The sequence below is a fragment of the Salvelinus sp. IW2-2015 genome, linkage group LG32 (genome assembly GCF_002910315.2).
Source record: "Salvelinus sp. IW2-2015 linkage group LG32, ASM291031v2, whole genome shotgun sequence".
Classification (NCBI taxonomy): Eukaryota; Metazoa; Chordata; class Actinopteri; order Salmoniformes; family Salmonidae; genus Salvelinus; species Salvelinus sp. IW2-2015.
The window spans coordinates 11,253,953-11,268,944 of record NC_036871.1 but is presented as its reverse complement, the minus strand read 5'-3'; the positions used below and the strand labels follow the sequence as shown (position 1 = coordinate 11,268,944).

At 43.5% G+C, this 14,992-nt stretch overlaps 1 protein-coding gene across 2 annotated transcripts in view; it reads right to left on the bottom strand.

Moving 5' to 3' along the window:
- Nucleotides 1-534: 534 nt before the first annotated feature.
- LOC111957037 (SPRY domain-containing SOCS box protein 4-like) overlaps nt 535-14,992 on the bottom strand; it is an 88,351-nt gene continuing 73,893 nt past the window's right edge. For both annotated transcript variants that reach the window (XM_023977749.2, XM_023977750.2), the window contains one exon: nt 535-1,792. In XM_023977749.2, the coding sequence (XP_023833517.1) occupies nt 1,665-1,792 (128 nt within the window). In that variant the 3' untranslated portion in view covers nt 535-1,664. The remainder of the gene's footprint in view (nt 1,793-14,992) is intronic.

The window sequence follows — 14,992 nt, the reverse complement described above, 5'->3', positions numbered from 1 at the left end:
GACCTAATTTAAGATGTTCTAAGGACGTGTCCACTTGAATTCAGCACTGATCATCCACTTAATATCTCTAATAATTTTTAGGGCTCATAGGAAATGACCCCAGCATGTTTAAATAGTCTCTAGTGGGAAAACTCAGTTTCTAGCTAATGGCTCCATTTACTAAGTCTACAACATAGAGATTTGAGGCTGAGAAATATGGAGTGGGAGGTAGCTAGAGAGAAGTAGGGTAGAGATGGAACGAGAGGTAGGTAGAGATGGAGTGAGATCTAGAGTAGGTAAATGGAGATAGGGGTAGGTAGAGAATGAGAGAGTTAGGTAGAGATACAGAGAGGGGGTAGGAAGTTGTCAGATGCGGTCGAGGGATGACGAGGTTACACAAACTGTCACAGCTGGATTTGAGGATGCCCTGGTTTCCCCTGAGCGTACAAAATCTGCCTTCCTTGGCTTTTATCCAAAAAGAAAGAAACGCACACACACAGACACAGCTGGCAGCCCAACCTTGATACGGAGGAAATTACCATCCAAGAAAACAAATGTTTTTTTCATTCACTTGGCTTTTATTCACATTTCAGATCTGCCCATACATTCCACTGTGTATGCCCCCGAATGGCCCTGGTCTCCCATCCAAGCAGGCAGATATAGATTAAAACCATCAGTGATCGTATAATAATAATGATAATACTAATAATTAAAGCAGCATCCGGTTTAAAAAGCCTTAGGGTGACAGCGCTGATCATCATCTCCCATATCGGTGTAGTATATTTACCTGAACGTAACCATCATGATCAATTAAAAAAAGAAACTACCTCATGATAAATAAACAGTCATCGTAACGTTATCATCGTCGTYAGAATCATAATCCACACTAAGAATAAAATATTGGGCACAAACTCAGAAATAAAAGTGACTCAAGCCTTCTCGAGAAAAAAAGATGACTGCTATGGTGTGTGGTCATCCACACCCCCTCCCAAATTGGCTGCTGTGCCATTTTTTCCCCTTGCATTACTTAACATAGATCCAGAAAAACTAGATGTGTAAATCTAGTAAGTCCAGAACTGGCATAGTCCTTTAATGGGTCCTTTAAGACAACGGGGCAGATATTGTATGTTACCAGAGAGCTAGTGGGCTCCAGGCCAGATTGAACTGGAAATGGACCGAAACACATCTGAGCTCTGTAGAAAGGTCCTGTGTCTGCCTGCCGACTGGACAGGACATTGTAGGAGGCTGACTATAGAGTATCCAGTAGCAGTGATATGATTTCAAAGGCCTCCCGGGGTATTTAGTGTGTGCTTTCTAGGCGCCGTTCTCACTCAAACCAGCAGATGGCAGTAGTCTCCTAACACCCATACTTCAAAGTGACCGTGGACCATACCAGTCCATGAAATAGGGGCTTCATTGGAAGAGAGGTACAGCCATCACTAACTGTAAAAGTCCAAACGTGTCAAATCCCCGAACAAAAGTATCAATCATCCTCTGGGTCAAAAACCTGAACACAAGTGTCTATCTATTCATCGCAGAGCTTAATTATCCCACAATGTAAACATTCTGCTTCCGGCATCCGCCGTTGTTCATTCGACCCCCCCTGACATTCTGTCTATCTTCCATCACACTTAGTTCGCCATGGTTTCCGTCCGGGTGGTCCCAGTTGGTGGAGCGTGGTTTGGTCATTGGTACTGCAGGTAATTCTTGAGAGACTGGGGTAAGGGCAGGGACTCGATGTCCTGGAGGCGCTCTCGGCCCAACGCTACCCGGGCGGCCCGACGACACAGGTCCATCAGGGGGAGGGGCTCCGCTGTAACCAGGAAGAGAAGGGGAAAGGTTAGTTAGTGGTTTTTACAATGAAAAAAAGTCTGCAAAATACAAAATTCACTTTTTACTGTTCGTGACAAGGAAGCAGGATATCTGACAGTATGACATGTCTGTAGATAAGTGACAAGTGTCGCTGGTCAAAACATTTAATTTATACTCCGGTGGAATGTCTGTAGAGTAGTGTAAACTGCCAGTTTCCTTGTGGCACAGACATGAAAACAGTTCAAGTCTCTGCGACTGTAGCAACGTCTGTTGTCGTGGTTACCGGACTGCCACAGCAACCAGACCAAATCCTCCTGTGACAAGATGTAGGAGTTCTAAAATTCCCCAATAGAATGAACTACTTTTATTTCATCACACTGTGGCATGAAGATATTTTCTGTAAGCTCGCCATTACCTTGTAAATAATGATAATGTCGGTTTATTTTCCTGTAATAATGCATAAAAAGTTAAGAGTTAAGAGGTTGTCAGCTATAGTTAGCTAGCAACGAACCAAGACATTGTTTAGAAAATTACTTTCAGTTGCATGGCTTGCTAGATTGACAGTTACTGAATTCCGTTTTAAAACGGATGGGTTTCTTGGTGTTAAAATAGAGAATGTATGCTATTTGGAGCAACGGGCTGCTGATGTTATGCGGAGGCTGTCCTATGGTGCTTTATACTTTTTCATAAATGACGAGTTTGATGTCGGACGACAACAGGATGTTCATGAAGTCGCTACGCCAATTGCCTACAGATCCGTCGATAGACGGTATCAGTTCAGTGTATGCGTGCATGTGTATGTATGTATCTGCGTACTGTAGGTGTTAAACTATGCATAAAAAGAGAAGCACACAAGCAATGTTGTAATTCACCTCCTCTCCCTACCACTTTCCAGCTGACGCTCCCGTCGATCACCTTTAGTGCCTGCTCCCTTTCACAAGGACTTATAAATTACACCCACAGCCCGGTTGCTAGAATGACATTATTGCCTCCCATCTGCCTAGACCCGTTTCCCCATAAAGACCCTAAGCCATGACCCATATATCTACAGTACAAAGGCGTTGCTCCTACAACCTTAGAACTTGGGCTGCATCCCAATACGATTCAATGTCTTTCTTTACTGGTGTGTCCAGTCACTCTTGACTATCATTATATTAAAAATCTTGGGCTGCATCCCAATACCCTTGAGGTTTCTTTACTAGCCTCCTTTCCCTCTGGACTATTAGTATGTGAAAAGAATGGGTGTTATCATACTGATCGGGTGAAGAAGAGGAGACAAGGACAGGTAGCTGCTACTCCATCATGAAAACACATATTTGTTGACATTTTATTAGTGAAGTGGAGCCACCTTTGGATAAACTAATTACAAATGTCAATCTAAAAAGGGACAGTGTTCATTTTCATGGTTCTGTTTGACTCGTCTCCTGCAGGTTTTGATGAAAGGTATTGTTGCTAGTGAATTATGAGACACTTTCATGTAGGGCTGCCAACTTTGACTCAAATCAAAAATCAGGGAGATTGATTACATTCCATGTATTCCTTTCAGTCGGTCATGTACCCAATGACTAATGAAAACTTGCTATGTCCTCATTGAGGTTTTACAGACGTGTTCAATACGCCTTATTTATACACGTTTGTAATGCATATTTATGAACTTTATGAAATGCATATTGTTATATGCATATTGTTATATGCATTTCAACCCCCTTCGATGTGTAGAACGGATGTGGGTGGGGCCAGGTCTACATAAGGGTGCAAATTTCAAAAAAATCACAAAAGCTCTGACGAAGGCCGTGAGGCCGATACGTAAGCTTATTAAATATCGGTGATACTATCAAGAGCAGTGTGCGGTTTCCTTTTTCCTTCAGTCGGTCATTCATTAAAATATCCTGTAATAGCTTTACTGCTCATACTCGAGTTGTATTCCTTGGGGACTCTAGGCTGAACTGGAAGGGTTGGCAACGGCAACACTACTTTCGTTGTGCATTGTTGTGTTTTGGGACAGCAACCTTATCTAATTAACGGAAATTACATGTTCCATTTCACCCTTGCCGTTAGCTCATACCGCTCTCCGATTGGCCCCTTGGCTCATATTCAAAACCTTTGACATCACACGGTTGGGTGGATGGTTGGGAGGGGGTGGGGGACATGTCCCTGAATGTTCTATTCCACCCTTGCCGTGAGCTCATACCGCTCTCCGATTGGCCCAATAACTCACATTCAAAACCTTTGATTGGCTTAATTACATCATACGGTTGTGCGGATGGCTGGGAGGGTTGAGGGGCATGTCCCTGCTCATGACCTCTGTGACCCTTGCCATCAGTGCCAGCGGAGGTTGGCCCAGGGATAGAAGATGGCGGGAAGCAGAGATGGACAGCACCGGAGATATGGATATATGACGAGATGCGGATGTCTGCCTTAACAATGGGAATTGTTGTCCACAGAGCGGATTGGTGGATACATCTCATTGAATATTTTCTTTGAATATTCAATGAGAGGTGTTGACATGAACCGCCTGTATTGAACGGACAGTCAGATCTGCTGACCTGTACATAGACCGTCTCGAACTCCAACAGAGACAACTCCGATATGAAGCGGTTTTTATCAAATTTGCCGGGATGTCACGTGCATCACACTTATCAGTGCCCTCGTAACAACCTAAGAATTACGCAACTTCTATTAGATCAAATAAGCCTCACGTATCAAAATAGCAATTAATGGTTATCTTGACTAAAATCGACACTCTCTCACTGACCACAATACAAAAACTCCTCACCAGCTTAATAATTAAAGAACTACTTAATGTGGACAGATTTTGGGCAGAGATCGGGCTCTCGCTTCACCGCTCTCTGGTACCACTCATCCAGATGGAGAGAGGGAGAGAGTGTGTTTAAGGTGACATACCACGCGCTGTTGCCTGAGGGACGCAACACCACAGTCGTGCTACAGTACAGCTTTGACAAAGAAACCAGAAACTGAAACGTTGGCCACTGAAATAAAATAGTGAAACAGTGAGCACAATTCAGATCGATACCCATAATTTCTAAACCATTTGTCTCATCCATAAGCCACAAAAATGGAGAAAGAGCTTTGAAACGAACAAACAAAACGGGGTCTTGCCTCAGAGTTTGTTGAAGTGACTCAAATGAAGGGAAATGGCAGTTACAACATTGACATACCCGTTTCTAACAGACCTGGGAGAGTTACGGCGTCATCGGAGGAGGCGGACACGTCGACACAGCCAGCGTCTCACCCTGCTGTCATTCTGTAGGAAAACACTCATCACCAACCTCCCACCTGTTCTCCTACCAGCACCGCTGAGCTCAAGGTTAACCCCACGCGTTCGAGACCGGTCCGTCTCAGATGATACACACACCCACGTGCTCAAAGTTATCGATACACGGTAATTCGTCAATACACACTTCTCACTTCTCACATACAAATTACACAATACGTTCAGGCACACTTCTTACCATACTGTGTTCCTGTAACAATATGCAGGTGTTGAGAAAGAATCACAACCTCTGCACAGCGCTCTCTATTGCGTGGCTATTAGGAGTGGGGCACTTATCAAATAACAGTAAGCAAATGCATACCATTACAGGAGGGGGAGACTAACTGGGTTCAACAAACACTGTTATTCTAGTAAATAGAGGAAACACGCTATGAATTACAATGGGTGAGTAAAGCACTAGGTTATACAAGGTGGCACACACACACACCGCCCGCCGGGAGTGTGAGCATGAGAACCAGCTCTGTCAGGTTAATGCTGGACTTAACCAGAAGCTCAAAGCCTATAAAATAACAAGGCCCTCGTTAGAATCTCAAAGCATATAAAATAACAAGGCCCTTGTTAGAATCTCAAAGCATATAAAATAACAAGGCCCTTGTTATCTTGGCTAAATTTAGACAACAGAATAAAACAAACGGATGCCAAGCTGGCTTTGCCGTTGCCCCCAGGTAAGTGGGAGAGTGCGCATGCACGTGTCTTGACAATAAAAGTGGGTGCGGCAAGCTGAACGTGCACCTGAAAGCACAAAACACGCGTAGTAATGTTCACGGTGCGCTAGCTACGAGAGAAAAAGACAAACACTTGACGCTAATAGAAAGAATTTTCCAAGGAACACGAGGCACTTTCTAAAACCTGTCTAAGTCTTAACAGTATATCAGCAGTCAAAAACACTGCCGATGAAAAGACGGTGCAGGCTTTTGCTCAAGCGCAGCACTAAACCACTCCAGATTCAGCAAAACAAGGTCTTGATTATTAAGCGGTTGGCAAAATCTGGTGTTTTAGTGGCGGGTTGGAACAAAGCTGCTCGATACTGTCCTCAGCGTAACCTTGCAGAGTGCCATCCGTCTTCCAGTTGTACAGTAGACCTTCCATTTGTCAAGACCCCCTGACTAGCCAATGGAGGCTACTCTGTCATGCTGGCACTAAGGACACACAGACAGCGTCTTCTCTTCCCTCTGTCAAATCCTAAAAGCATTTCAGACGCACTGCACCACAGTGCGGGGAAGACTACGCCTTTACACTTGCCAAAAAAACAAGGCGGCCAAACATTGAATTTCTATTTTTGTTTTAGGATCTGTGTCGTTCTCGGTGACCTTAGTTTGCCTTTCCCCCCTTATTGGTCATGCTGTGTATCCTTCTGAAAATGGACCAGTGAAAATGCTTTGTACATCAGGATCTATATATCCCAAGATGTGTCCTGGTCTTTCAGGCGTACAATATACCAACGTATGGTTATCACATACTGTACATAGTGCTCGCTGTATGGTTTAAGCCCTGGCGTTATCGAAAGTGAAGTGAAGCCCCCCCCCCCCCCCCACCCCCACGTAGCAGAGGACAGAAACATGCTACAATGTCATGGTACCCTAGAGCCTCCATTCCAGTCTGCTTCTGCTTCAGCCAACCTGTCATCGTCTCGCTAAGGCAGCAGAGCACAACTCTAGTCTATGAGGGCCACAGTCCTACTGGTTTTCATTTCTCCCTGGAACTTAAATGATCAATTAAGGTTATTGACTGGCTACAGAGTCTACAGACTTATCGATCAGGTATAAAAGGAAAAGGTTGAAAACCAGAAGACACGTCGGCCTTCGAGGACCATCCGGAGCCATGCGTCACTGTTACATTTACATTTACGTTACATTTACGTCATTTAGCAGACGCTCTTATCCAGAGCGACTTACAAATTGGAAAGTTCATACATATTCATCCTGGTCCCCCCGTGGGAAATGAACCCTGGTCCCCCCGTGGGAATTGAACCCACAACCCTGGCGTTGCAAGCACCATGCTCTACCAACTGAGCCACACGGGACCACAGACTGTTCTACAGTCAACAACAAAGCATTGTTAAAGAAAGAGTCTTCAGCCAGGTATTGAGGCTATATAACCCTATGAAGTAAAGTCTGCCAAACTCCCAAATACTCCTGGCAGACGGTTCAGAGAGAGTGCAGACCTGTAGACACCACTCCATCTGTTTGAGGGATGAGCACATTCCTGCGTTTGATAAGTCGCAGCATGCTTCGTCTTCATTTATGACATCCACTGCCCATTAGCTGGGGGAAAATAATAATTTGTTCTTCTGCAGAGAAAGAAATAACTACTTGGGGGAGGCGAAGGATAGGGTTTTTCTGGTTCGTCGTTATGATTATTGCTCAAGCAATTTCTGGAGCCCGGTTGACAAGCTGAGGGAGTGAACATATCAAAAAAGGGGCACGTTTTGTAGCGAATCCAATTAATTTGAGCACGCTCAAAAGCTCTTTAGTGCTCAGTAGTGTGGGGACTTTTCTGCAGCAGCGCCGCTCTCAGGAGCTTAGCGAATATGGAGAGTCACCAGTAGAACTGAGTCACCCATCTCTCTTTGGGGAGCACTGGATGGTTCTCGAACAGCTCTGAGGGAATGATGACAGCCAGGTTCCCCCTAAACAGCCCGGTAGAAGGTTCCAGTTCTTTTTTTAAAGGCAGATGTTCTAAACTAGGACGTTCCGCTCTGATCATTCAAAGTCTTCGAACTCCCTACGCTTGTCTGCTGATGACTTAACTTCAAAGAAAAGGGGACCAGTAAGTTATACAAGCCCTCACAAGATGTCATGCCTCAGTGGATCCCACTGGGAATGTAATCGAAGTGATACAGTCCTGAGTGATTAGTGCAGCTAGTAGTCTTTGATCAAGGAAAGAATGGGTCAGAGAGTTTATCACGAAGCGAGACACCAGACGGCTCAGGACATATTAAGTGGTGGGAAGTGGGAATACTGTACCACTGCTAGGGGATTCACAGCTAAAAAAAAACACCATTAGATAAAACAGTTTATAAAGCTGCACGTTGCAGTATGTTGTAGCAATTAACTACAGATTTGCCAACCCTTCGTCATAAGACGCATGAAAACACACAGCTATTTTACACATCAAATATTGTCACTTGGTTTCACGGATGACAAATGACAAGAAAATATACACTCATTACACATCACTTGTCATTAACTATTAATTTGGTCCGGTATGATGATGATGGCATCAATTACCACCACAATTACAGTACATAAGTACCCAAGATACCCTTAGTGGTGACTCACAAAGCCATTATTTGAACATAACGGCAGCAGCATCTATTAATGCTAGCTGATAAGCTAATGAGGCGAGTCAGGTTATGCAGCTAACTCGTTTATCAGGCCAGGCCAAGTCTACTGTAGTGGGAGGGGAGCCACTTCTGATGGAGCGCTTGACATGACACTCCTTAGTGACATGCGAATAGACAGTAGTTCACAGCGGATTTACTGTCAGTCCCTTCAAAAAGCAGCCGGTGTAAAGTGCTTTTGCAGAATCCTGTAATACAGTGTTCCCCAACTCCGGTCCTCGAGTACCCCCAACAGCACACATTTTCATTGTGGTCCCGGAGGAGTTGAATGAGGTTCTACAACAAAAATGTGTACTGCTGGGGGTAATCAAGGACTGGAGTTGGGAAACGCTGTATTAGAGGATGCTGCATCAGCAGTCTTTGCCCCGGCTGCCTTTGAAGGGACTGACAATAAATCCACTGTGAAACCCTGCTCTAATATGATGGATTTAAAGATTTAAGAGGAAGATTTGAGAGAGGGGAAGATTTGAGAGAGAGAGAGAGCGAGAGAGAGACAACGGGCAGGGGAAAAACTAGATGGACACTTGATCGATATAAAAGATAAATTACAAATACGAAAGCACTGTTTGCAGGTGGGATAAAGAGAGGGAGATAGACTGGTAGGAAGGGAGAGACCCATACACAGGAGGTTTTCCACTGTGATAAGTGTGCAGATCGCGTGTATTTGCATTGAACAATATGGCAGAAAGACAGAAAGATACCAGAAGATCCCACGCAGTATGAAACCCAATCCTTCTCTCCTCCGCCCTTCTTCACTTCTTTTCCAAGGGAATAGAATCGCCAGTGTTTGATCTGCTAATAGTGCACCCGTACCAGTCATGGTGGCTTTCCTACGAGTCATACACATTACAGTACTGTGAAGAGGCACACACGTTCTCCCCCGAGGCTACCATTAGCGATTAACGTGGAAAAGAACCCACGCGTCATATGATTTCCAAAGCCTCCAACAGAGTCCAATTCAATGCGTCCAATTGTATGCCTTTCATTCAATTCCATGCCTTTTGCATTCAAGGGACATCCATACACACTGCAGTTACAGGATGATGATAACAATTGGACGCATCGGAATTGTTCAATGACTGCTTCTTTACATTGCAATTAGTGGTGTTGATCAACCTTCTCTGGGTCGAATTCAGCTGGGTCACCACCTTGGAAGAAGTTTGTTATGGATTGAATGGCTCCTTGACCACTGTCTCTCAAGCTGCCTGGGAACATGAACAAGTGGGAAAGATTGATGAAAACACAAACTGATGTAGACACTGATATGTAAACATAAACAGACATGTAGACACACACAGTACCAGTCAAGTTTGGACACTCCAACTCATTCAAGGGTTTTCTTTATTTGGACTATTTTCTACATTTTTCCAAGACTGTTGGAAAAGCATTCCTCATGAAGCTGGTTGAGAGAATGCCAAGAGTGCCTTGATGACAGCTTTGCACAAAGTGTGGCTACTTTGAAGAATCTCAAATATATTTTGATTTGTTTAACACTTTTTGGTTACTACATGATTCCATATGTGTTATTTCATAGTTTTGATGTCTACACTATTATTCTACAACGTAGAAAATAGTACAAATAAAGAAACTCCAGGGTTTGAGTAGGTGTGTCCAAACTTTTGACTGGTACTGTATATAAACACGGATACTCAACTCTGCACCTTAGAGGCTGCTGCACTATATACATAGACATGGAATCACTGGCCACTTCAATAATAAAGTTTATGCATCTCAAATATACATACTGTATTCTATTCGACTGTATTTTAGTCAATGCCACTCCGACATTGCTCATCCTAATATTGATATATTTCTTAATTCCATTCTTTTGTGAATTGTTAGACACTACTGCACTGTTGGAAATAGGAACACAAGATTTGACACTGACGCGGAGACACAGACACGGAGACGTGTAAACACAGATATGGAAACAGAGACGTGTAAACACAGATATGGAAACACAGACATGTAGACAGATATGGAAACACAGACATGTAGACAGATATGGAAACACAGATTTGGAAACGGACATAGACAATTGCGAATACACACACGCGCAAATAAACTCTACATGCGCACGCACTGCTACCCACACCCATTACCACAGGAGCAAATGACTTGCAGAATTAATATTTGACCAGCTTCCCAGTTCTGCCACTGGCATATTTACAGAGGCAAGCTAAGGCTTTGAGGCGCTCTCAAGGACAAATGAGACTGATCCCCACTGTGGATAGAAAGGCTCTCCTCTAATCCCAGTACATCAGTGCTAGCTACAGTATGTGAGAGGGGAACGGCTGGGGCTGATTATAGGTTTATCAGGACTCATGTAGTTTAACAGGACCAAGGCACTTGCCATTGGCCAGGAATACAGAAGCAGTCTACTGCAGTTTGATAGTAGAGTACAGGACCAGCGACAGCTTTCACATGCTCATTCAATGGCTAACGTTTCCTGCAGATCCAGAGGGAAATCCCCATATTGTAGCGTTAGCATTATGCTAACTAACTATTCAAACATCTACGTTTCTGGGGAAACTTGATTAAATGCAGTACAGTGTCAACACGTGTGGGTGTTTGTCGAGACAGATAATCCTCTTTCCTCTGTACAGTACGATACAGCAGCCAGAGCTAATGAGCTCTCACAAGCAAAAGCTGCCAATGAAGGTCTCTCTCCAACGGGAGTCATACAAAACACAGACACATCCAGTAAATATTTAGACATCCAATAAGGATGACAAAGGTTATCGGATTGTAGCAGCCACGCTAACTGTACATGTAACCCTGGGACGAGGTTGTTAGCAAGCTGCTCACTTGACTTTGTTATATACACTGAGTGTACAAAACATTAGGAACTAGTGATGCGCAGATATGACATTTTGGGCCGATACCGATATCCGCTATTTTCCTTGCCAATAAAAACGATACCGATAACTGATATTTAAAATTTTAGCTGCCCTTAAGCATTCTAGTACAGTTAAATTGTTAACACACAAACACGGTCTAAGGCACTGCATCTCAGTGCAAGAGGTGCCACTACAGTCCCTGGTTCGAATCCAGGCTGTATCACATCCGACCGTGATTGGGAGTCGCATATGGCAGCGCACAGTTGGCCCAGCGTCGTCCTGGTTTGGCTGTCATTGTAAATAAGAATTTGTTCTTAACCGACTTGCCTAGTTAAATAAAGGTTACAAACACAAACACCACTGACCAAAAAGTTATTTTGTTGGCATTTACTTATGTCCCCATTACCAGTAAAACATAATCAAAACCTATTTCTTTCACTTACTTGCTGTGCTGTTTCGTTGTTCAGTCGTTTAATTCTCAACCAGGATTTCTATGGAACGCCGTTTGGGTCTTTGCGTGTCAAAAAATATACTATTTAACACGTCAAATAAGCTTGTTGACCAATCAGGACCTGAATATGACTGCATGTCACATAATCATTTAACACGTTCATACATTTTTTCATGTAGTTATTACACTATCACTCGTATGTCACATGTCAGCGATTCATTTATACATATGCTATGATGCTTGTAAAGTTGTCTCACGCACCTACAGTGCTGGTCATAAAAAAAAAAATAATAGATAGCTCATGGATGCAAACAATGTTCTTCCCCAAAAACATAGCAAAACAACATCTGTTTCAGTAGCTATAGTTAGGTGTCATCATCTAAAATAACCCTAATTTATGAGAACCATTTGATTAATGGTGGTCGGACCCATCTATGTGAAGCTAGCCACAATAAGGATTAGCCACAATAGTGGACTTTGCGGTTAGCCGTCAAAATAAAATTGGCATAATTCTACTATTTGTATTCATTGCATCACTGTCAATGACATACTGGTATTTTGATGGCAAACCGCAAATTCCACTATTGTGCCTGTGCCTAATCCTTATTGTGGCTAGCTTCACAACACATAACCCGGTCAAGCCTCACTAGCCAGATGAAGCTAGCTGGCTGCTTACAACATTAGCTTTGGGAAACAGGGTTAAGTAGCTGGCTAGCTATTTATTTTCACGAACTGAAGTTCAATTTTAATAGGCGAACAACAAGTGGCAACCTAGCTAATACTTACCTCACAAGGATTCCTAAATCATTGCTAAGAATAATGAAAATTACTGCAGTTTCTACTGGTCATTGTTTTCAGGCTGGTTGTATTGGTGCTAGCTAGGTACCAAGCTAAAGCTAGCTACCCCAAAAGTTGAGGTTGAACAAATGATGCCTCATTACCAACGCGGTATTGTAAACACATCGTTCGTGGCCGGTGTTTGCAGACTTTTTTGGTACAGCTTTGACAGTGCTACTGTATTTTTTTGACACACAAAGACCCAAATGGCGTTCTATAGTATGTATGTCGTGAAGCTAATAGCAGTGACGCTATTACTGTGTAACTCCGGTAGGGCAACATCTGAAAAATAGCGCTCTTGGTAGTGTGTATCGGTGCTCGACCAGTCAGCGAAAGCCAACATCACCCACGACAGAGAACAGTTGATTGTCAAGGGCAATGAACGCCATTATCTTGGCTTTAATGGATTTCGCATTTAAGTTGTCTCGCTGAAATGTTTTTACTCTTTCAAATGACTGTTTGACTTGTTGACTGCTCAAGCCACACAGCAGACATTGTGGGCTAGTTTAGGAATGCTGTGTTGCATGTATAGCGTAAAATTTTACCTGCCGTCATTACGTCACGTACCTACGTTATATAGGTAATTATAAGTCTTTGCTAGCTAAAGCTCCGCCTTATCTCAGCTCATTGGTCACGATAACACCCACCCGTAGCATGCGCTCCAGCAGGTATATCTCCCTGGTCATCCCAAAGCCAACACCTTTGGCCGCCTTTCCTTCCAGTTCTCTGCTGCCAATGACTGGAACAAATTGCCAAAAATCACTGAAGTTGGAGACTAATCTCCCTCACTAACTTTAAACATCAGCTATCTGAGCAGCTAACCGATCGCTGCAGCTGTACACATCTGAGCAGCTGTAAATCGTTCATCCAATCTACCTACCTCATCCCCATATTGTTTTTAATTTACCTTTTGCACCCCAGTATCTCTACATGCACATCATCATCTGCACATCTATCACTCGTGTTAATTTGCTAAATTGTAATAACTTCGCTACTATGGCCTATTTATTGCTTTACCACCTCACGCCATTTGTAAACACTGTATATAGACTTTTTCTATTGTGTTATTGACTGTATGTTTGTTTATTCCATGTGCAACTCTGTGTCACACTGCTTTGCTTTATCTTGGCCGGGTACAGTTGTAAATGAGAACTTGTTCTCAACTGGCCTACCTGGTCAAATAAAGGTGAAATAAAAATAAAAAGGTATGCACTTCTGTTTTGACATCGGTTTTGCAGATGTTGGCATTTTTAGCTAATATCGGCCAATTCCGATATGTTCACCGATATATTGTGCATCCATATTAGGAACCCCTGCTCTTTCTATGACAGACTGACCAGCTGAAAGCTATGATCCCTTATTGAGGTCACTTGTTAAAGCCACTTCAAAATCAGTGTAGATGAAAGGGGGGACAGGTTAAAGGATTTTTAAGCCTTGAGACAATTGAGACATGGATTGTGTGTGTGTGCCATTCAGAGGGTGAATGGGCAAGACAAAATATTTAAGTGCTTTTGAACGAAGTATGGTAGTAGGTGCCAGACCCACAGGTTTGTGTCAAGAGCTGTAACCCCGCTGGGTTTTTCACGCGCAACAGTTTCCTGTGTGTTTCAACAATGGTCCACCACCCAAAGGACATCCAGCCAACTTTACACAACTGTGAGAAGCATTGGAGTCAACATGGGCCAGCATCCCTATGGAACGCTTGACACCTTGTAGAGTCCATGCCCTGACAAATTGAGGCTGTTCTGAGGACAAAGGGGGGGTGGGGGTGCAACTCAATATTAGGAAGGTGTTCTTAATGTTTTGTACACTCATAGGCATAAAAAGGCAGAGGGCTGTGTATTCAAGCTACTCCAAGATTCCATAAAGCACTAGCGATGGAATTTGGAATCCATTTTGGTTTATGCCAATATCAATAGAAAACACCTAGTTTGCCCGAAAATAACAATAACAAATGAGAGAACAGTCGTAAACAAACAAGCTCACACAACACACACACACTAACCTCCCCTCCACCCACACTACACACCCATAATTGTCCCCAATAAAACAATAGACAGGCGGTGAAATAAATACTGTAATAACGGCCAACGACATCTCAGAACACATKACTTCCTCCTATGCCAACAACACGAGACCGGGGACCCAAATGTTGTCCACAACACCAACTTCCTGCGCTTTGATATTCTACTCTCCTGCCAGCGGTGTCCAGCACCAGTCAGGGACAGAACAGGGCAGGGCTGGTGMGGGGTAATATAAACAAACCCTCACTGGCCGCAGCTTTTTATACATTACAGTAAATCTCTTAACAATTACAGTGTCCTGTGAGAGAAATCAGGTCGTTGGTTCTCTAAAGGCAGCCTGTCCCTGAGATGCCTTTCACCAAGCAAAGCTGAAGTAGCCTGGTCCAAGATCAGTTTGTGGTAGTGTCTTGC